At 45.0% G+C, this 24,013-nt stretch overlaps 2 protein-coding genes across 2 annotated transcripts; one reads left to right on the top strand and one right to left on the bottom strand.

Annotated features, from left to right (window-relative positions):
* Window positions 1-13,315: 13,315 nt before the first annotated feature.
* On the bottom strand, window positions 13,316-14,663 carry LOC120457321 (ubiquitin carboxyl-terminal hydrolase isozyme L5). Its single transcript, XM_039644827.1, has one exon. The coding sequence runs from the start codon at window positions 14,511-14,513 to the stop codon at window positions 13,524-13,526; it is 990 nt and encodes a 329-aa protein (XP_039500761.1). The 5' UTR covers window positions 14,514-14,663; the 3' UTR covers window positions 13,316-13,523.
* A 3,087-nt stretch (window positions 14,664-17,750) lies between these two features.
* Window positions 17,751-22,805, top strand: LOC120457318 (collagen alpha-1(I) chain). Its single transcript, XM_039644822.1, has 2 exons — window positions 17,751-17,857; window positions 18,329-22,805. Exons 1-2 carry the CDS (start codon window positions 17,816-17,818, stop codon window positions 22,598-22,600), a joined length of 4,314 nt encoding a protein of 1,437 aa, XP_039500756.1. The 5' UTR covers window positions 17,751-17,815; the 3' UTR covers window positions 22,601-22,805.
* Window positions 22,806-24,013: the final 1,208 nt, after the last annotated feature.

Below are 24,013 nucleotides of genomic sequence, written 5' to 3'. Positions count from 1 at the left end.
TGCCAAAAAGTTTCCTTGGGGTTCGGGAATTAGACATCTGGCTGGCACAAACAGTTGTGGGATCACTGCAAATTAGGCAGGGATCAGCGGAGGATTTCCGTTGATTGTGCGGCACATCCTAGATAGGTTTCCCTATTGGTAGCATGTAATAGCTGGCTGCTTTTTTAAAAGCCATTGTAGAAGTGCCTTAAGTGATTAATAAACCGCAACCAAGATAATTGGAGTATTTCTGTACTGTGGGTAGCCAAAAATGGCAGACTTATTCAGCGTGGAACATTATCGGCTTAACGCTGGGTAGATGATCAAGTGAGTCCTCTTCGCAGTGCCCTTAACCCTCAGCTCTTAACCCCACAAAGCCCAGCAAAGCTGCGTCCGTTAATGGCACAATCCGCATCCGCATCTGCAATCCACATTCGCAGCACGCATAGATACATTTACATCTGTGCTGCATAGCAATCCGCATTCGCAAACGTATCTGTATCTGAAGCGGCCAATGCATCTGTATCTGTATCTGTAACTGTAACTGTAACTGCAGATGTATCTGGAGCTGCGGCTGTATCCCGCCATGGCGATGGCTCATTCATTCTTATCAGCGTATGGGGGATTTGTCGCCTTTCAAGACAGACAAACAAATGGCAAATTAATTGCCCGCCCGCCGTCGTATGGACCACTTGGTCTCCGAAAAAGGCGGAGTGCCATCGATTGTTTATACATACATATATTTATGTATTTATTTATGCCGCCTTCGATTGGCTACAAAATGCCGCTGATCTGCGTGGCACGGACAGCGGGCGCGGATGTCGATGCGGATCCATGAATGCATGCCATTGCTGCCATGGCATTGCCGTGCCATGAATTTTGTGCCCTAGTCGAGCGGCGAATGTTTTGCATATCATTCGAATCCGAATCCGAATCCGACTCGGAATCGGAATCGGACTTGGAGTCGGAGTCGTTGGGTAGGTGGAATCCGTACCAGGGGGCTTTGCATATATTTTCCCTGACTCAGCCCGGACAACATATTTTAGGCTCTCCATTTCCATCTCCGTCTCCATTGCCATCGCCATCGCCATCGCCAATCTCCATCTGACTACGACTTGCTTCGCAATCGCTCCGCCTGTCCCGCTCAGCATGGAATTTATTTGAGCAAATTTACGAATTATTGCCAGCGTCCTTGTTGGAGACGAAGTCGCCATTGTGCACGGAAAAATATTAATCGCATTTCACAACTGCTGGTGCAAAAACAACGCATGAGAACTGTTAATGGTACACGTAAAAAGCTACATCGTTTTTAAATAGATAATATAAAGTAAACCGTAACTACTTACATATTTTTCGCGGTTTTTCTCAGTGTATCTGGAGACGTTGGACATCTATTACGTTGGCCATTTACATTTCACAATTGCCTTGTTGGCATCTTTTGCCCCGTTTGTTATGGCACTATTCTGCTTCCTCCGACGCCCCTCCCTTCCCCACTTTCTCCTCACATTTCATTCGCTTTGTTCTTTCATTTTTTAATGGGCTTTTGAGTGGGCGTGGCCCAAGCCGATTTCGCACGCCGCATATATCTGAACATAATGCCATATGCCTTTTGAATGCTGAGTGGATTTTGGACCAAATTGACGACAGACATTACAGGGATGCTTGAATGGCGGCGCCGCTTGAAGATTATTAACTTATGTCCATAATAAAGCATATTAATGGGTAACACAGCATACAGCATACAGGATACACCATCTCAGGACATAACCATCGCATGCTGATCTTGGCAGAAGTTTCCTCAAAAATCGTAATCAAACTGTTTGCAGTTTTCACTTCATATTTTATTATTACCAATTCGGCCTTTGTAATGGATAATTGAATGAAGATCAAAAGTGAGCAAGCGAGAGCGGAGAGACAGCTTTCAAAGTTCATCGTTTGCTTAAGCAACCGTTACTTTGGCTTAATGCTCTCTCTCGCAGTTTGGATTAAAAGTTCTCTCTCGCTCTCGCTCTTCTTCTTCATGTTCGTCTAGTTCTTCCTCTTCTTCTTCAGTTTTTAGTTCATTTTTTGTTCGCTAAGGATTGCAGCCGCGCAAAAACATCAAATTAAATAAAACAATGTTGTTTAGCGTTGTTTAAGTGTTTGCAAAAAGGAATAACGTATTATTAAGTGATCGCGGTGTTGTGTTTTACGCATACACATGGAATTATTGTTGAAATCGTTGGTTAAGTGCACAAATGCAATTGGCGCTCCGCGGGACAAGTGAAAATGTATGCACACACTTATGCATGTGTGTTTAGCGTTGTTTAAGTGTTTGCAAAATGAAATAACGTATTATAAAGTGATCGCGGTGTTGCGTTTAAATGGTTAAAATGGTTAGTTAAGTGCACAAATGCAAATGGCGCTCCGCGGGTCAAGTGAAAGTGTATGCACATAAGCATGCATGTAAATATACGTACATACACATGTATACAGAGGATTTAAATCGCGTGCACATTATGATGTATGTACGTACATATGCATGTAAAGCGAACATTGTAACTTGTGAGCTATTTACAGCGCCCAAAAGGCATTAAGTACATAGATCAAGTATAGTGAAACCAAGTAAATAACGAAATCTAGTATTTAGCGTGTTTCAATGTTCAAACGACATTCTAAGATCTTACTTTTTGCCAAATTCGCTAACTTGTGCTCATTTCGCGGCGGTTAAAGTGGACAGGAACACGGTGATCTCCATGCTCCGGTGGCTTAGAAGTCCAGCATGACCACCACGATCGTCTTGTGGTAATCGGATGCCATTTCTCGCGAGGATTACGGTCGGTTTTCCGGTCCTTTGTGTCGTTAATGTTTTTTGTTTATTTTTTTTAGGTGATGTGGTAATGAGGTCCATTTCTCGCGAGGATTACGGTCGATTTTCCGGTCCTTTGTGTCGTTAGTGTTTTTGTTTATTTTTTTTAAGTGATGTGTGATTAAACGAGAATGAATAGTGTCTAATAATAAATAAATAAAAATTAAATAATCAATATCAATAATCATCATATTTAAATTATCAATGCCACAAAAAATAACACGCAATTTAAAAAATCATGGTAAGTGGCGTTTACATAAATTTAAAAATTGTTATCTATAATAACCATTTATAAAGATTTACATACATATGTATGTAATAATGGGTTATATGATGGGTTTTATGATTATCAATAAACATATAAAATCGCAAACCGCAAATCCTTGTCGATACCATTATATTTTTATAACGTATAGTTTTAAGTTCGTCTTGACTGAATGATTATTGTTTATTGTGAATACAATGGTACAATGTACGCTTATAAAAACGTTGCATACTTTACATACATCGCCTTTAGCCGATTAACGAGCTCAGTTCTCGATTCAAAGTCGATGATAAGCTACAGTGGCTCTCATGTTTGCCTCGATATCGAAGGATACCGAAGATACCCAGCATAGGCAGGCAATATCTTGCACAACAAGGACATTTTCCAATCGCACCGCCCACAGGGCTCAGTGGGTGTGGTGGGTGTGCGGACATGAAAGATGTAAATCAAATCCAGGAAAAATGAGAGCAACAAAAGGCGAAGAGGGAGATGGAGGTGGAGCCATGAGGAGCCATGTGGAGCCATGTGGAGCAGGAGGAGCTGGGCCAGCCAGGATAATTCAATCGAAAGGGCATGGCAGATGACAGGATGAGAGTGCTGCAGCATCCTGGGGGCCAACCCATGGCAATGCCAAAGTCGAGGACACGTCAAGCAGCCGGCTCACTGGATTGAGGTTTCAGCTTCCAGGTGGCAATGGACTATGTGAACAACGGATTTGGATTGGGACAGGAATTGGTAAAGGCAAGGGTAAGGTGGTCCCTGCCAGAGACTTTTGCGCTTCCAATGGGTCATAGTCAGACCGAGGCACAAACTGCCAATTAACCAAACAAAGAAAGCAACGAAACAAAAAACGCAAAACACAACTGAAGAATTCTACGAAAGTGGAAATGCTCTTGCCAATCCAAAAGATACAAATGAACATGGCTTGGAGTTTAAGTGCCTCAAGTTTGGTGCTTGTTTGTAGAAAAATTAATAAATATAGAATATTCAAGGAAATTGGTTACCCATTTGTTCATTCATATGAATGATTGCCATTTGTATTACCAAGTGTGTAAACCCTTTCATAGGGCATTTGAAAACAAAACACCCGCAGTTCCGACAGCGGCGCATTAGAAGGGTCCGCCGGTCCAAGTGGGCAGTATACGAAAAACAAAATGCGAGAAAAAACAATATGAACACGAGACAAGGACTGAGTTTGAATTTGTCCTGGCCAGGATACGACTGCGTTGCTATGCGTTGCGTTGCGTTGGTGGAATCAATTAAAAATTCTATGATTTTACACTTGATTGCATGCGTTTTGGGTCGTCCAGGCAACGCGGCCAAGGGCCTACTCCAACGTACTGGGAATGGATTGAAATGGGTTGGACTAGACTGGACTGAACTGAATTGGACTGGACGGGGTAGATGTGGCATGCACCTGAACTTGCCGCACGTCCGGGAGCCTGCGTTTTGGGAGTTCATCCGGCATTGACAAACATGACACACGCTCAATGACTGCTGTCCAAGCAGTCCAGTCCACCTCCATCTCCACCGTCTCCTCCTCGCATGAACCAGGTGGAATGGGTTAAAGTGACCCAGAGCAGCTGCCGTCAAGTGGGCAATTAGGCAAAGAGGCGGACTTCGGAATGGCAGAGGCACGCGAGTCTTGCGAAAGGATAACGAAACCCACAACATGATCGTTTAAGAAGAGGCCTATCAATTAATTTATAGAAATGATTATCACTAACTGAATGGAGTACTCCTATAGTTTTCACTTAGGACTGCACTCTGCAAAGTGCTTTACTTTGATTGGAGAGTCGGCCATGGTCGTATGGCTATTCACCGGAAAATTCAAAGGATTTTTCTGCATTTTAGATGCACGGGAGACTTTACCGGATGGCAATTAGCATTTTGGTTTTGGTTTCAGTATTTATTTCAGCTTTGCCGCCGGTGTCTATTTGTTTGGGTGGTTTTGTAATCAAAGATTTTAAGCTGTAATTAAGCAGACCAAAAATTGCATGCCATATGTGCGTCTCTTTCCCCCATGCCAATACTCTCTCGCTCACACACACCCACACCGGCTCACACAATGCACTTGTTCAGTTGTGCGCTCGTAATACCCCAAAGAATTTAACACATTTTAGTTCAAATTAAATATTAAATGTAACAACAAATTGATATTTGAATTATTAAAATACAAAATAATGCGTCGCCAGAAGCGCACACACAAATGCACACTGATCCATACACATGCGACTGAACGTGTGTGCATATTTATTTTTATCCAACACAATACAGTGCGTATCTTAAGTATTAGGCCATTTGATGGGCAACCTAATTAGGATCTCGATGAGGTATGCAGTTAGCCGGATATTAGAAAATTAATTGTTCGACCATTTTTCGCATTTTTATTCAAAATTCGCAAAAAATTGAAAAAAAAAATTGAAATGCTTTTCGATTGGGAATTTAATAACAAATTTCTAGCATTCCATATTTGGACCACTATTTCGAATGCTGTGAACAAAAAACTGATAATAATAACTGATAATAATAAAACAGAAAAACGATTTTCGGCAAAATTTCAATATTTACGATTGGTATTTTCGGCATAACTTGACTAAAAATGGTCAGAAAGTTAAAAGAATTACATTTTTGTATTCCTAATTACTACTACTAACCAACTATTATTATACTAACCAACTAAATCACTTTTTGACCGACTTTGTTTAAATAATTTTTGGCCAAATTTTCGAATTTTTTTACCCGTTACTCGTAGAGTAAAAGGGTATACTAGACTCGTTGAAAAGTATGTAACAGGCAGAAGGAAGCGTTTCCGACCATATAAAGTATATATATTCTTGTTCAGGACCAATAGCCGAGTCGATATGACCATGTCCGTCTGTCTGTCCGTCCGTATAAACGCTGTGATCTTAGGAACTACAAAAGCTAAAAAGTTGAGATTAAGCATACAGACTCCAGAGACATAGACGCAGCGCAAGTTTGTCGATTCATGTTGCCACGCCCACTCTAACGCCCACAAACCGCCCAAAACTGCCACGCCCACACTTTTGAAAAATGTTTTGATATTTTTTCATTTTTGTATTAGTCTTGTAATTTTCTATCGATTTACCAAAAAACTTTCTGCCACGCCCACTCTAACGCCCACAAACCGCCAAAAACTGTCAGTGTTGAAAACTCTCCTTCGCACTTCCACTGGCTGAGTAACGGGTATCAGATAATCGGGGAACTCGACTATAGCGTTCTCTCTTGTTTGTAATGGGTAACATCGTCAAAACTTGCGAAAAATTGCATAAAATTAAGATTTTTAAACTGAAATGCCATTCTATTAATTACAAGCTCAACGATATTTCCAAAGTTTTGATCAAAAAACTGATTATTTTCTGACGGAATATTAGGAAGGAAATATTCTTCAAACTTGGCTAAAAATTGTCGTATAGATAACAGAACCCCTGTTTTGTTTAGCCAATAAGCAATGCTAAAGACCCATAAATATTGAGAACTACAGTCGCGATACGCACTGTGCCCATACATGATTCAGTGAAACGCATTTGCACATGGCCAGGTGGGTTGGCTGCCTGACAGCCGGTCAGTTGGTTGGATTTGTTGTCGGCTGATGTTGATTTTGCATGGCGGAAATATCAGCGACAAAGTTACCAAAATATTGAAAACAAATAAAATAAAATTTGCATAAATAAATGCTTTTTATGTGCATGCCGATATGCACACATTTGTGTGTGCGTGTGTGTGTATAGTTTAAATCCCTAAAGCACTGGATTCAAATAATAAAAACAGAGCCGACAGCCGTGCAATAGCAACAAATTAACAACAAACACGTCGTCGAGCAGCAAAAAACCAAAAACATGCCAATTGTTTGTAAAATCCAACTGAGCGATGCGGCGGAATGGGCCAAAATGTCCTCTGATGCGATTAAAAGCGAATCTTTTTGGGCATTCCTTTTGTTGGTCTATGCCAAAAATTCCAATAAGTGTCATATACATATATTCATAGATACATGTGTTTTTTTGCACTGCATTTTTGAGTCTCGGCCATGACGTTTCATTTATGCATTATTATTAGCCAGGCCTGTTTCCGAGTACTTAAACGCTGTATTAGGTTTCTTGAATAATTAATGAGAACAAAAATAAAGTTGAAAACATACTTGTTTTTCTACTCGCATTGTTCAATTTGTTCATTTTGATTTATGTACAAGTTGGTGGTGGCTTATTTTATAATATTGGTTAACCGAAAATATGTTTAAACTTTCCCATAGATGTTTTGATTGTCTGATGCGAATTTATTCGCTTTACTCTGCCACATTAAAACTGCAGCGTATTCCATTTTAAAATGTATGCATTTGATTAAAGTACTTTGTTTGATTTTGCATTATTTTCTATGCAAATTTGGTTACCTTACATAAAGATTGTTCGATTTTATTAAGATTTGATTCCAGCTTTAATATGTGTTTAAAATTAATTTATTTGTAAATACCTTCAATCTATAAAGCAGTTATTTTGGCATTCTTTTTAGTGCTTAGATTTCTTTTGTATTTGTAGTAAAATATAAAAAGAATATTTGATTTCGGTGCTAAAATCTACCAATATTATGCTTCTATTTATCTGTAATTTGCATTTATTAAGGTGTTAATTATAAATAAAGGGTATATCTACCGTTCTATTGAAACATTTTTGCGTCGATTTAGTATTTTTATCATTCGGTGGCAATTTTGATTTAAACCAAAATAAAAATTGGCAATAAAACTGAAACCTGGTCAGATAGGGCTATCTATTGCTTCGACTGGCTATCTTTTTTTTTGATTTTTTTTGGACACGCATTTCAAACGCGCCGTAGGCTAATAATTCTTGACCATTCCTCGACTTGGGTTTGATTTCGATTACGGTTTCGGTTTTTGAATTGGACGCCTGGTCTATTTGATTTTCCACTGGCTGGTTGAGCATTAATTTAGTCGAAATAATATATGAAATAAAATAAAAGCAAATAGAGTACAAGTGAATAAATAAATAAATCAATTTTACAATTCTGTTGCGCAAACAATAATAATGTATGATAAAATGATTGGAAAATTAATTCGCCCTCAGAAAAATGATTTCCCCATTTTTCAGCCACCAATCGATTTTGGATGGTGGGCGAAGATTTTATACATGTGTTTGTTCTAATATTTAATGAATGAAATTATTCGTTAATGCTCGCTGGTCGACTTTTTAAAGAGTTTGAATATCTCAAAAACGTTTAAAATGTATATTATCGTAATGCAATAATAATTAAATTTAATAATTAAATTTATACTTATTAGAAGCTTATATTGAATATGATTTTTGTTGGTGAATACCATTGGGCGAAAATGGTGAAGTGACATTTCACATTGTGAAATGTAAAACAATTCCTCAATCTAAGTGGCCCAATCCACCAAACACCTCACCTTGCCCCGTTCTATTTTTGCATTTCTTTTCCTTTTTTTTTTGTTGAGATGTCTTATCAAATCACCTTTTTCCTCTTCGTTTGGGGCAATGGCAATAATAAAAGGAATGAAAAGGGGGCCAAAGGAAGTACAACAAAGCAATCGGAAGCAGCGGAAATCAACGGCAAACAAAAGCCAAATACAGTCGCGCTGCTGACTGCACCCAGAAAATGTCCCATTTCCATTTTCGTTTTCCCACCACCACCCAACGCACCACCCATAGCACCCACCCACCAGTGCCACCCACTCGCTTTTCCGCCCCACTCCGCGGGGCGTTTTCTCCTGTTGCTGCCGCTGACAGTTTTCTTTTGCCCTGACGCTCGGGGAATTTTTCCCTCGTTTTGTCTTTTCCTTGGTCGCGTGCGCGCGCGAAAATTAGGAAAATATTGTTTTGCTTGCTTTGCACCGATTTCTTTTCGTTTCTTTTTTTTCATTCATTTTCTTATTTATTTCACTTTTTTTCCAGCATCAAATAAGCGGATTTCAATTTCAATGCCGAATCAAAGTGGCGGCATGTTATTCACTGGGCGGCCAAAGGGGGCGGGGCCGCTGATGTGGGTGGTGTCAGTCGCAGGGCAAAGAGGAAGAGAAAGCAGAGCAGCCAGCTGCAATATCGCCACTTTGGCCAAAACAAAACTTATGGCTATTACAGATCCAAAATTCGGAGGATCTACACGTTAAAAACAAAGCTCTTTGGCAGCAGAGCAAAAAGGAAATAATAATATTATGATTTTATTTTTGGTAAAAATGGGAATGCAAGTAAGTGCATTTTGTCTAAAGCTAGTAAAACCAGTCAGTGCAATTACTCGCAAGCAATAAAATATTAATTATTTTGCCTGCTATCGATTCGATTTGGGGTTTCCCCTTCGCTGGGTCACCATTCCCAGAAGTTCTCCCCTCTCCACTGTTCTCTACTGTTTTTTCTATATTTTTTTTTATTTTGCTCCCAGCTTTTATTTGTATTTGATGTAGTGGTTGTTGTAGTTGCGGTTACCGCTTCGGTCTGCTGTTGCTATTGTTGTTGTTTTAAATCCATTAGGATATGACAACCCCCTGGTTAAATTCAATTAAATTGTTTTCTCTTTGGGTTTACATTTCTTAGCAACTTTATAATTGTTTCATGTGTTTAAACCACTGCCGCCGTCTGAAAAGCCGCCGAGGAAATGGCGCAAGTGGGAAAGGGACAAGGACAGGGAGCGCGCCAGGGCCCAGTTGGTGGAACAGAGATGCAGCACAAGGACAGAGGACGGAGGACACGGCGGACAATGGACAAAGGACGATGGGCAACTGGGGACTGAGACGCCGGGCCTCCGAGGCGCAAAGCCAAGAAGCACAGCATAAGAAATGTGTACGGTACGATTGCCCAAGGTAAAACGGAGCACCAGGGTCTGGAGGGGATCGGAAAAGTCGAGTCCGGGTACGGGTCCGGTTACGGGTACGGGATGGCAAAATGGAACGAAGTTTTCAGTAGCCTCAAGAGATTTTCCCCAGTCTTTAGCAATTTTTGTCTTTTCCTTTTGCACAATTTTTATCCTCGCCAGTTATATGTATATATACCACCCATGTCCTGGGCTCCAAGGATCTGGCATTCGTTTTGGTCTCTGTTTGCCGTTGTTGTTTCGTGAAATAATCAACGAAAACGAGAAAAAAATTGAAAGTAAGCAAAAAATAAATAATAAAACAAAGGCAAGGCAGCCAGCAGATGTTATTTTAACTAACTAACTAACCTAATCAGATGAAAATCAAAGGTCGTAATCTAATAAAATCGTTGATACTAAAGTTTAAATATTAATAAAGTGACAGTAAAGTAAGTGTTTTAAAGTGTTTAAAATCTTTAATTGCTTTAAGGTTTTGCACCCACACCTTGGAAACTTTCGGTTTGTCACTGAATTTCAGGATTTCGACCCCTCGAACATATTTTCGAGCATTCCATCTTGAACATGTGCTCGATGTTTTTTTTTCACCTACCCCTGTGCACTTCACCCTTGTTCATTTATTTTCCATTTTTTTGGACAGTCACAGTGCCAGTTCGCGAAATCACGGCAGCACACACAACATATCCAAAATGGGGTTCCACCCCCCCTCAAAAAAAAGATTGAAAAATAAGAAACAAGAAACCAAAACCCTCTGCTGAAGGAGGTGGAGTAACAGTTATACATGTGGTAGCGGTGACGGTGACGTCGACATCACCGGCGGCTGACGGACCAGAAAATAAGCATCCTGGCTCATTCCACGACGCTCCTGGCCACTCCACCTGGCTTGTCCGACTGCTCACCGCCGCTGATGCTGATGCTGATGTTTTTGGCGTGCGGTAAATGGCAAGGCCGAGTCAGCGGTGGTCTCGACCCCACACCATTCTCTCCCAACCCAACCCAAACCCATTCCATCGCATCACATCCCATCCCATGCCATTCCAGTGCAGTATTTCGTTACTTGGCAGTCACCGCGCAAATGTAACAAATATTTGAAATATTTAAAATGGTACGCACACACAGGACACAAATATGTGTGTGTGTGTATGCATGTATGTATGTGCCAACATGTGGGTGGGTAGCCCCAAAACTTTCTCTCCGAGACCTTTTTGCATTATTAATGGCAAATTTCAATTAGCCTTTTGAACTAAACGCAACCATGCGAGGTTCGACCGAAAAGATGTAACAAAGTTTGAAAACAAGTGACTAGTTTTCACAACATTGTGTTTTGTGGTTATTTCATATATAAATCGGAAAAATTATGCCAACAAATTCTTTAGTATTTTCTTTTTGTCTTCGGTAATGAAGCATAAAGTTAAATTTGTTATAGATTATAATGAAGAATTCTATATTAGGGTTTGTGGCAATTTTAGGTAACTAGACATATGAAACAGCAATTACGCGCCTGCTTTTTATTAATCTATTAAACAAAGTTTTGTGACCGACCTCGCTAATGCCAATTTAATGTTTTTGTTTTGTTTGGCATAAAAGTCGGTGGGTGAGCACCTGTGGACATATTTCAAAGCTGAGTAGGCAAACGAAGGGGATTCCCCACCTCGGCCACGCCTTCCACTTCCTCCGCTGAGGACTTTCCACACACCTGGAGAAATCATTTACGTTGCTACATGTATTAAAAACATTTTTATGATATGATTACTTAATCTCTTAAATTGTTGATGAAAGTAAAATATATATGGGTTACAATTTAATGTAAAAATTATTATTTTTGTTTAATTCAAATGTATATCCATTGCATATGAAATGCGGTTTTGCCAAGTGTTGGATTTCAGCCTCCATAAACTCCCATGGGCATGTGTGTAAAGGTAAGCACTTCCGCTTCCGCTTTCATGTTGGGTCCTCTTCCACGACCACCATCTTCTCCTCCTCCGCCGCCACCGCCGCCTCCTCTGCCTCTTCCCTTTTGGCCAAAAATATGAAATGAAAGATAAGCAAACCCGAAATCAGCATCGCACACACAGGCTTCAAAAGGTAAAGTTGCCCAGTTGTTCGCCCGCACAGATCTAAATTATTTAGGGATAATTTGAGTGTGCAGCATTTTTGTTATGATTGCTCTGCTGCACTCATATTTACATGTCCACGAGCTGAAGGAAATGAAAACAGTGAGCAGGAGCAAGTGTAACAAAAGAAAATCCAGCCGAGCGGGAAAAGAGATGGAAAATTGAGCGGGCTGATGTTAAATGTCTTTTGGTTATTTTGCGGTTTTTGTACATTTTTTTTTTTTTTTTTTTTGTATTACTCCTGCATGGGTGTGTGTGCGAATGTGTTTTGCTGCCTTTTATGGGCAGCAACTTCTCACACCCACTGGCACTTCAATTCGCCCATGTCCTTGCCTTTCTGCCGGTTTCGAGCATTATCCTTTTGACCAGATACATTTCATAGCCGGGACGGCAAGTATTTCTGAATGACAACCGTCATTGTGCATCCTGAGAGAACAAATTAACATTTAGTTATGGGTTCAATCTAAACATGCTGAAACTTACCTTGTTTTTATGAACTCAACTCTTCATGCATTGTTTAAAGTAAAGTTTAAAGTAAATGGTGTACAGTCCCGTGACTGACATTGTTTGGGTCCCAATTCGTATTCCTAGAAATGCATCTTTCCCTGCTCCTGTCGTCGCCCATCATGGTTGTCGTCGTCATCTTGTCGTGGTTGTGCGACTCCTGCGGCAAATGAAAATTAGTTGTTTACTCTGTGCAACATAAACAAATAAGCGCAACGTTCACCGTCCACCGTCCAGAATATCCACCACTTCCTCCCGTTCCTTCCTACTCATCCGACTGTTGCAAATATAAGCTGTAGGTTTGGACGGGCTCCGTTTGGTTGGGCCCATCGAAGCATTAAAAAGAAATCATTTATCAGAGCTACAGACGGTTCCAGATGAGGAGCCGTGGCTGCAGCAAATGCAAATTGAAAACCGACGACAAGAAGTGGGCAGAGCCTCAAGATGAGGGGCACTTGCCGTGCTGTTGGTGGGGATCCCAAATGGAATCTGTCATAATTCGCTGCGACAGCACTTGATAGGGGGGGATACTCAAGGTTGCCAAGAATCTGGTTGTGCTATTTTGAAAATTTGTTCTTAAAACAGACACAGTTTATTGCTCCCATTTAGCATCCATTTAATGCCGCTGCATAATTATGACGGCCCTAATCCCTACGAAATCCCCAATGCGACAAACTGTTCGTGAACTCAAGTAGATTACTACGCAATCTTATCTTATCGTTTAATAAAACGAGAATGAGTGATCAATCATGATTGCAGAATAATGCATTAAACGATTTTTATGATATATAATATTTAATAATGTATTATACTGCAAAACGAATTGGGAAACCGCGTTCCTAGTTCTATCGAAGTGGCATGTTTTTCTTATACGTTTCCAATCGATTGGTAATGCAGTTGCACAGCAGCAGGGCAATTTAGTTTGACATCATAAGTTAATCATAAGTTCTCATGGAGGGGGCTAGTTTTTATCGCTTTTGTACGCTTGGCATTGATAAGCCCGTTGCTTGGCCTTCTCGTAAATGGGCATCAATTGGCCAGTCTCGCCCAACTGCTTCAGGAGCTCGACAATGAAGGGCAAATAGTTGTGGCGGCGACGTATGTTCTCCTGACGGTATCGTCGTTTCTTCTCCTGCTCAAATTTCACAAAGGTCCTTAGAGTGGCGATCTCCGACTGACGCTCCGCGTGACTGAGCGGCGATGGCTGGTGGACAAGCAGTTGAATCTGGCGCTCGTAGCATCGCTGACGATCCGAGACCAAGGCCATCAGGTTGAAGTGGATCTCTCCGACGCTGTAGCGCTCCATGCGTGCCTCAATAATCGGTCTGACCACATCTAGCCAGTTTTGATGCTGGCCGATCTCGGCCAGCTCGATTGGACCCTCATGCATACCGTCCAATTCGAATAGTTTGCCTTTTATTGGCATATAGCCAACAAAGTGGTAACAATAATCATCGGGCGAGCCCGGGCGCGTATCAAACTCGAAAAGTACGGGTCGAGCAAAGGAATTGTGTACTTTACGGATCTTCTCCTCGTTGCCCAAGCAGTGACCACGGGTTTCTGGATCCAGATCCTGGCAGAAGCGCTTGAAACCGTTCAACGTTTGGCCCAAATCGATATCCGAATGGCGGAGATTGAGCAGCAGGCAGAGAAGAGCCTGCGTGGCGCAGGCATTTGATATCACCTGGCGGGCGAAGAAGATGTCACTCCTATCCGTGACCACGCGACCAGCGGGCTTGTCGTCCACCCACTTGAACAGGAAAATCAGGCCATGGATGGGCTCCAGGTGATGAAAGGCGTCTGCATCCAGGGTCCAGATCTCCTCCACTTGGGCACCCGTACAGCCAAAACCACGTATCAGCTCGGTGAAGACCCCCGGGTCGCTCTCAATCAGGCACCAGTTGCCTTCGACCTCCTCGGCAGTTCCTGCTACAGGATTCTCTGCGGCCATGGCTAAAGGTCTTCTAGCTTGCCTCGCTGATGGTTTTAAAATGGGAGGTATTTCTTGTTTGTGGATTAAATCCGCCTAAAACAAACGTCACAGTTGAAATTTTGGGTTCGTTTAAAGGTTTTTTTGTGACACATGACATGAGGACATGAACCGTATGATATACATGCCTACTTGATTAATTGACTGCTGATGATTCCATTTTGCACGCCCAAACACACGTAAATTGGACCAATTTACAATGCAAAAGAGTTGAAATTTACGCGTTCGGGTGGTACAATTAATAAATCAACAAAAATCTGTTATTGTTGGCAGCTTTGTTCAAAACATTTTTTCTCAGTGAGTTATTAAAGGCCGAAACCATTTAATTAATTGTTTCTTCTTATCGTTCTTTCTCATTAATCTTATCAATATCTTTCTTCCAAGAAACACCTTTAAATTTAGAAACCTCTTTATTTTTGTTTTTACTTTTAATTACCCGTCTGAAGATTAAAGCTACATCGGCAAGCTGGGTAAAAACTTTCCTTTAAATGGCGTCAATTTACCCGTTTGGGTCGTTAAGAATTTTTTTCCATACTCTCTAATCTTTAAAATTTATTTGGTTGTGGTTCTACGGCCCCTTTAAGGAATTTGAACTTTGAGCACAAATTAATTTCTAAAGGTATGCAAAATAAACTTAGAATTCCTCAGCATCCCTTTCTCCACTCCACTTGCTTACCCATTTTCAGTCATAATTTCGGGCTTCTCAGCCATCGCATCGAACCGCAATTCGCTATCCACGGAATAAGTGAAGCCCTAATGAGCCGCAATCGATCAACTTTGCTGATATGTGGCTCACCCTAATGCGTATATATCCTCCTCACTGTCGTCTGTGTATCTGGGCGTGGGAGACACTGGTTAGAGAGACGTGGCAAATGGCGTCGCATCGCCAGGGGATTAACAGGCAGTAGGAGGGGCCGCCTGAGGGATAATAAGTGCATTGGAGCATCAAATCAATAAAACGCGCACACTGCCCACGGTTGCGACACACAAAACACACACGCATTCGCATGGGACACTGGGCATTGGCCATTGGACATGGGATATGGGACATGTGAGAATTGTGCGGGTCCCTCGTCCCACTGCTACAAAGAATTCGCTGCATCAGTGGCGCTGCAATTGCGAAACATTGTTAATTTATGCAAATTTAGCCAACGCCGCTCGCTTTGTGAAACGCCAATGAGGCAAGAGAGAGTCGAGCCGCGACGCGGCTCCAACTGGAAGCCTCTGCACCACTGCAACCACCAACGGCGTCGTCATAGCCGCGACCGCAGCGCCAACAACATTAACGGAGGAGCTGCAACTGCAGCTGCCACTGCCACTGCAAAGGACTGGGTCCCTGCTCGGGCGCCACTGCAAAAGGTGGAAGCAAAATCGCAGGTCCCATGGTGGCCCCTCCGGCTGCCCTTGCATAATTTGACCCACCACCTTTGCCTTATTTGCATTTGCCTCCATCCATCGCCTAGATCCGGTTGACAACCTCAAAGCCTATTTAGGTTTGGGTCCACTCCAGCCACTGGGTTTCGAGCGAATTAGCACTCATCTAGACAGAAGGTTTCTCATCGATGGCCACTCTAGCAGTCATAATATTAAATACATCTGAACACTGTCAAAATAATGACTGCAATTTAAAATATAAGTATATTAGGTGCTTAACTTAAAGAACAATATTAGAGAAATAAGTACAAGTTTCTATCCCATACATTATATTAAAATGGCAAAAACACAACTATAACTATCTAATAATTAATTAACATATGGATTTGATGTCTGGTTTTTCAAATAATTGCAGTGTATACATATTTGATAATACAGATATTTATTGTATTGTCTAGACACACGAAAACCGCACTTTGACTGCGCCTGCATTGCATTTACCATTTTTTATATTTTTTTTCAACTCGATATTTCGTTTTTGTTGCACGGCTAAACCGCATTAATGGCAAATAACAAAAAAAGTAAAGCAAATTCCACTTAATTGTTCAATTTTCATGGAATTCGCCAGTTCGGGCTCAAAGGGCATATGCAATGGGCCAGGGACATGGACAGGGAAGTTCGAAGTTCAAAGGCTGCCGGTGGGAGTGGGATTCGTGGGATCCATGACAGATGTTGGGCGCACCTCTCGACCTCCAGGTAATGATGGGCACTGCAGGTGTCCATTCCATATGGTAATTAAGGCTTCTGGGGAAACCGGCATGTCTTAACAGTAAATATTACTGAACCAAACTCTATTCTCGCTTTTATTCTCGCCTTTAATTGGTCATCGTGGGAATGTCGTTAACAATATGAAACAACAATGAAACGTTACCTAAGCTTCTACAAACTTTTGTGGATTACACTTGAGTGATGCTTGAACTCTAGAATGCTCGGCCTACGATCGTAAATTTCACGAGCTCTCCCAGTTATACAATCCTTTTGGGAACCGCTTAGACTTTATGTCATCTGACAAGAACTGTCCCAAATGATATGCATTTGGGACAGCAGATCGCAGCTAAAGCGTTATCTTCAAACGGTATGCAAAAAAATGAAAAAGTGCTCATGTCATGGGCATATTGTTAAAAATTACTCGCTAAAAAATCATTTGACTGCGTCACTGGCAAGAAAACTGCACTCAAAGATTTACTTGTGGGGCTTACTTGGGCTGTCGACCCCAAGAATCGGGTTAAGTGAAACTTGATGAAGAAGTATAGGAATTGTCTGTCTGTAGGTCTGCTCTTTTAATATCTGTTATAATGTTTATTTAACTAGCTGGCGGCAAATAAAGCAAAGACTCCAGTCAACGGAAATGCGCAGCCCGCTTTATCAACATTTGCCTTGACGTTAGTGTTGGCCAAGATTAAGATTACGTATTTAAGAGTCAAAACAAATGGCAGGAAAAAAAGAGTCTCTGTTCTAAGATAACAAGTCTGAGTCATGGTTGGGTTATAAAGTGCGTGGGTTATGACCTGCACTATATCAAGTCTATGACCCCTAGAAGTAAATGAAATTTCACTTAATCGGGATTAGAACAGGTCATTTGGTTGATTTTTTTAAACTTTTGATATCACTTGCGCCGCAATACCATAAATTGGTTTAGCCACACGGGGCTATCGGCCAAAGCAAACAAGCGATTATCGCGTATTTGGCCAGCGTCAGCAGAGATTTTGCTCGGGAAGCTGGAGATTTGAAGATAGCGAGATATTTCGCATAAAAACCCTAAAGTCTGGCATACAGAGGATAGTAACGATTCTTCATTCGAACCAAAAACACATCCAACAACGAACACGATGACAACGAACCGATCCACCAGACTTCTGGTGTTGCTAGTGGTAATTGCATAATACCGGAACTCGCAGCCATCGCGTCATCCCGATCCAAGTCCAATCCCAACTTGTATCGAATACTGTCGCAATGGATTGTGTACCCAAACTTGTTACTTTTTTTTTGCTGTTCTGTTTGGTTATTCATTTACTGACGTGTTGTACATGTATATATATTTTATTGGAATCCAATCGGTGTCGCACTTGGATACGCACATGCTGCGAAAAAATCGAAAAAATAATAATGCACCAATCAAAATCGAATCCGTAACGGAATCCGAATCCGTAGCTCCCGGGACTCTTGTTACTTTGGATAACGTTCAAAGCGCTCGGCGATCACTCGAAAGTATCCTATGCAAGTGAAACGAAACCACAGTGTAATTGTTAAGGTCCCGAGACAAACAGTGCACCGACCCAATCCCCTGGAGCCCACACCCACTAACACGATCCTCCCCCCGTGGCTTCTTTTTTTTCCCACAGTTGACAGCCCTGGTGGCCAGCCAACAGGCGCATGCCGCCGCCGTAGGACTCAAGTGCGGTGGCAAAAGCGCCGTCTGCGTGGGACCACTCTCCTATCAGCAGTGCGTCGATGACCTGACCACCGGTCCGGTGGTGCCATGCGAGCTTAACACCCGCTGCGTCACCGACGGCCTCGAGATCTGCGTGCCGGTCAAGTCGGCCGCTGAGGCGCCCACGGCGGCTGTCGCCAAGATGGTGACCATCACCGACAGCCCCGTGGTGAGCGAATCCGCCCCGCTCGTGGATTCCACCAGCAGTGCTAGCGCCGTAGAGATCTCCACCGAGGGTGTAGGTGCACCAGCCAGCGCTGTTCCCACGAAGCCATCTGCTCCAGTTGAGACCACTCAGGCTCCGGTAGAGACCACACAGGTGCCGGAAGAGACCACCCAGATTCCGGTTGAGACCACTCAGGCACCGCTTGAAACCACCCAAGCTCCGGTCGAGACAACTACTGCAGCCATTGAGGAGACCACCACAGGATCGGAAGCACCACTGGAGCCGGAATCGACGGTGCCCAGCGATACAACTCCCGTGGACTCCACATTGTCACCCGGATCGGAGGGCACTTACCCAACCATTGAACCCAACACACCAGGAGCAGACCCCAACGCTCCGGCGGGAACGACTCTTGCTCCAGGCGAAGTCGATCCCAACAGTCCAATCCACCCCAATTCCCCTCTGAACCCGAACGCACCCGAAGAATCTACTAACGAACCCGGATTAGTTGACCCCACCCTACCGGCTGACACTACTGCTGCTCCAGATTCTCCTGTTGAAGGATCAACCGCAGCTCCCGGCACTCCAGCTGATGTAACCACTGCGGCTCCAGGTGATGTCCCTACTGCTGCTCCTGGTTCTCCTGCTGAAGGATCCTCTGCCGCTCCTGGTGCTCCTGCTGATGTCACCACCGCCGCTCCTGGCGCTCCAGCTGATGGATCCTCTGCCGCCCCTGGCGCTCCAGCTGATGGATCCTCTGCCGCTCCTGGATCTCCTGCTGATGTCACCACCGCCGCTCCTGGCGCTCCAGCTGATGGATCTTCTGCCGCCCCTGGCGCTCCAGCTGATGGATCTTCTGCCGCTCCCGGATCTCCTGCTGATGTTACCACCGCCGCTCCTGGCTCTCCAGCTGATGGATCTTCTGCCGCTCCAGGATCTCCTGCTGATGTCACCACCGCCGCTCCTGGCGCTCCAGCTGATGGATCCTCTGCCGCTCCTGGATCTCCTGCTGATGTCACCACCGCCGCTCCTGGTGCTCCAGCTGATGGATCCTCTGCCGCTCCTGGCGCTCCAGCTGATGGATCCTCTGCCGCTCCTGGATCTCCTGCTGATGTCACCACCGCCGCCCCTGGCGCTCCAGCTGATGGATCTTCTGCCGCTCCCGGATCTCCTGCTGATGTCACCACCGCCGCTCCTGGCTCTCCAGCTGATGGAGCCTCTGCCGCTCCTGGCGCTCCAGCTGATGGATCCTCTGCCGCTCCTGGCGCTCCAGCTGATGGATCCTCTGCCGCTCCTGGTGCTCCTGCTGATGTCACCACCGCCGCTCCTGGCTCTCCAGCTGATGGAGCCTCTGCCGCTCCTGGCGCTCCAGCTGATGGATCTTCTGCCGCTCCCGGATCTCCTGCTGATGTTACCACCGCCGCTCCTGGCTCTCCAGCTGATGGATCTTCTGCCGCTCCAGGATCTCCTGCTGATGTCACCACCGCCGCTCCTGGCGCTCCAGCTGATGGATCCTCTGCCGCTCCTGGTGCTCCTGCTGATGTTACCACCGCCGCTCCTGGCGCTCCAGCTGATGGATCTTCTGCCGCTCCCGGATCTCCTGCTGATGTCACCACCGCCGCTCCTGGCGCTCCAGCTGATGGATCCTCTGCCGCTCCTGGCGCTCCAGCTGATGGATCCTCTGCCGCTCCTGGCGCTCCAGCTGATGGATCTTCTGCCGCTCCCGGATCTCCTGCTGATGTTACCACCGCCGCTCCTGGCGCTCCAGCTGATGGATCTTCTGCCGCTCCCGGATCTCCTGCTGATGTTACCACCGCCGCTCCTGGCGCACCAGGTGAAGGATCCTCTGCCGCTCCTGGCGCTCCAGCTGATGGATCCTCTGCCGCTCCTGGATCTCCTGCTGATGTCACCACCGCCGCTCCTGGCGCTTCAGGTGATGGATCCTCTGCCGCTCCTGCTGATGGGTCCTCTGCCGCTCCTGGATCTCCTGCTGATGTCACCACCGCCGCTCCTGGCGCTCCAGGTGATGGGTCCTCTGCCGCTCCTGGATCTCCTGCTGATGTCACCACCGCCGCTCCTGGCGCTCCAGCTGATGGATCTTCTGCCGCTCCCGGATCTCCTGCTGATGTCACCACCGCCGCTCCTGGCGCTCCAGCTGATGGATCCTCTGCCGCTCCTGGTGCTCCTGCTGATGTTACCACCGCCGCTCCTGGCGCTCCAGCTGATGGATCTTCTGCCGCTCCCGGATCTCCTGCTGATGTCACCACCGCCGCTCCTGGCGCTCCAGCTGATGGATCCTCTGCCGCTCCTGGTGCTCCTGCTGATGTTACCACCGCCGCTCCTGGCGCTCCAGCCGATGGATCTTCTGCCGCTCCCGGATCTCCTGCTGATGTCACCACGGCCGCTCCTGGCGCTCCAGCTGATGGATCCTCTGCCGCTCCTGGTGCTCCTGCTGATGTTACCACCGCCGCTCCTGGCTCTCCAGCTGATGGATCTTCTGCCGCTCCCGGATCTCCTGCTGATGTCACCACCGCCGCTCCTGGCGCTCCAGCTGATGGATCCTCTGCCGCTCCTGGTGCTCCTGCTGATGTTACCACCGCCGCTCCTGGCTCTCCAGCTGATGGATCTTCTGCCGCTCCCGGATCTCCTGCTGATGTCACCACCGCCGCTCCTGGCGCTCCAGCTGATGGATCCTCTGCCGCTCCTGGTGCTCCTGCTGATGTTACCACCGCCGCTCCTGGCTCTCCAGCTGATGGATCTTCTGCCGCTCCCGGATCTCCTGCTGATGTCACCACCGCCGCTCCTGGCGCTCCAGTTGATGGATCCTCTGCCGCTGGTGGAGTTCCTGCTGATTCCAATGTTCCCGCTGGTGGAGTTCCTGCTAATTCAAATGTACCAGCTGGTGGAGTTCCTGCTGATTCCAGTGTTCCCGCTGGTGGAGCCCCTGCTGATTCCAGTGTTCCCGTTGGTGGAGCCCCTGCTGATTCCAATGTTCCTGCCGGTGGAGTTCCTGCTAACTCCAATGTCGCAGCTGGTGGAGTTCCTGCTAATTCCAATGCTCCAGCTAGTGGTGTTCCTGCTGGCTCCAGTGCTTCCGCTAGTAGCACGCCTGGACCATCTTCTGCGGGATCAAATCCACCAGCTGGCTCAGTTATTCCATCTATTCCGGTACTTCCTGGCGGAGCTGGCTCTTGGCCTTGGCATCTTCGCCCGAACAGTCCGATTTTGCCGCCGACCTGGAGGCCGCTGCTTCCTGGACAAAATGGCTCGAGTGCTCCTGGCAGTGGGCTAATCAACCCGCCTCAACGCCCACATCCTTTCTGGCCCAACTGGCAAAACTGGGTAAACAGCTGGCGACCAAAAAATCCAGTTCCTAGCACCGAAGCTCCTGTCCAACCGCAAAATCCCCAGCAGCCGCAGCAACCGCAGAACCCTCAACAGCCTGGAAACAACAATTCTGAGAACGCCGAAAGCGTAGAGCAAGCTGCTTCAGTTCCACCAGCCGAAGGACCAGCGTCCAACGAGAATGCCTCCGTTGAGGACAGCAACAAAGCGCCCAGCGAGAAGTCAAAGGACAAGCCAAAGTCCGGGGAGGATCAGTCCAAGGAGCAGGAACAGAAGAAGCCCAGCTCTGAGGAGAAGGAGAAGGACAGCAAGGAGAAGAGCGATAAAGACAGCAAGGAGAAAAAGGACAATGATAACAAGGACAAGAAGGACAAGTCCAAGGAGGAGAAGGACAACGAGTCCCAGAAGGACAACGAAGGCGACGACGAGCCGAGCTCCAAGGAGAAGAAGCAGTACGTCAAGGACCTGATCAAGAAGCTGAAAAAGGGTGACGACTGCGACGAGGACGACGTCTATCCGGATGTCCGCGATTGCCGCAAATACTACCGCTGCGAGGTGAAGAAGTCCGGCAAGCACAAGTTCGCCCACCTGCGCTGCGACAAAAAGGAACGATTCGACTGGCTTGCCCAGTCCTGTGTGCCCAAGGACGAGGCCCGCTGCCTGGAGAAATAGGACTAGGATAGGACACAACTCCATCTCCGTTTGACCTGCCACCTTCCAATGATAGCCTCAAAATCAACTTTACTTTAATATTGGCAATCTCCAATCTTCAATTTCCATTTCCCTGGTCCTACCTAATTTACTGCACTAACTTAAATATGCATAATTTTTTTTTGTTTTCCTCAATAAATCTTGAACTTTATGAAAATCTGGCAAATCAATTGTCTTCTTTGGGAAAGATTTCTCTTTTTTTACGATTTTCAAAGAAAAAAAAGGAAAAAGAAATCGAAAAACTGAACACTTTCCATGCTTAAATGCTATTTAAATGCGTTTATTGCACAGCTGTTTCGTTCTTGTTCTCAACAATTTGCTGATTATGCCGCCAATCCTTCTCCATGGCGCATAATGAGTAAAGGAAGTTTCGCCAAAGTTTCTGCAGCGCTTCCTTAAACATCTCACTTACACTTGCCATGTTTTTTTCCTATCTAAATATTTAGTGCAGCATACAATTTTGAAGTGAAACGTAAACAGGAGCAAAAAAGCAATGAGGGGGAAAGTGCATTGGGCTGGCTCCAGTTGAGGCCAGAAGGCAGATATAGCCGAGGAGCAGGAGCCGGAGCCGGAACTGGAGCCCCTGACCCCCAACTACAGGACACCAGATCCATATAAAGCGGAAGAAACAGGAAGAGAGAAGGAGAGAGAGAGAGAGGGAGAGTGGGGGAGTGAAGCAGAGCAATACACTTAAGTTGATTCGCTGTCATCCATTGCAGCTCATTTATCATTAGACGGAGTCACACAGGACCCGGCCTGGCTACAGTTTCAGTGTCGTCAAAGCAGGACGAGGACGCGGATGTGGGTGTGTAGAGAAGGATCAAGGACGGGGGACATGGGCGCGTCAAGAGCAAGCCCAACACTTTGCAGTGAATGAAAAGCGGGGAGACCACGACAACGACAACGACGACGAAGTAATTCAATTTTTATCGTGGGTAATTTTGTAACGAGAAACGAAGCAAGCAAATGCAATGGGTTTGGGGTTTGCAGCTTTACGCTTATATAAATATATATATGTACAACATATATATATATATATATATATATATATATATACATATATATACGGGATGAACGAGTGTGGGTGTGGGGATATAAGGGACCGTCGTTGACCGTGCTGATAAGAGCGAGATGGAAATGTTATACAGCCAATGACACGAGAATTGTGGGCTGACACCGAAAGCCAAGGCTTTAACCCTCTAACACCACAGAGCCTACAGCCGATTTCTATACATATATCTCTGAAAACATATGTAGCTTTAAACAACTATTTCTCAAAAGTATCAAGATCTATTCCACTCACTCTCACTCAGCTATTAAATCTCTATAGCTCATGATTGCTTGCATCTTGTTTTCGAAAAGAGACGAGCAGCA

The sequence above is a fragment of the Drosophila santomea genome, chromosome X, assembly GCF_016746245.2.
Source record: "Drosophila santomea strain STO CAGO 1482 chromosome X, Prin_Dsan_1.1, whole genome shotgun sequence".
NCBI classification, from domain to species: Eukaryota; Metazoa; Arthropoda; class Insecta; order Diptera; family Drosophilidae; genus Drosophila; species Drosophila santomea.
This window is presented reverse-complemented; position numbering and strand designations above follow the sequence as displayed.

Coding starts and splice junctions, on each gene's coding strand:
- LOC120457321 (XM_039644827.1), bottom strand. CDS start 14,513: ATGGCCGCAGAGAATCCTGTAGCAGGAACTGCCGAGGAGGTCGAAGGC.
- LOC120457318 (XM_039644822.1), top strand. CDS start 17,816: ATGACAACGAACCGATCCACCAGACTTCTGGTGTTGCTAGTG. Junction 17,858..18,328: donor GACTTCTGGTGTTGCTAGTG/GTAATTGCATAA, acceptor TTTTTCCCACAG/TTGACAGCCCTGGTGGCCAG.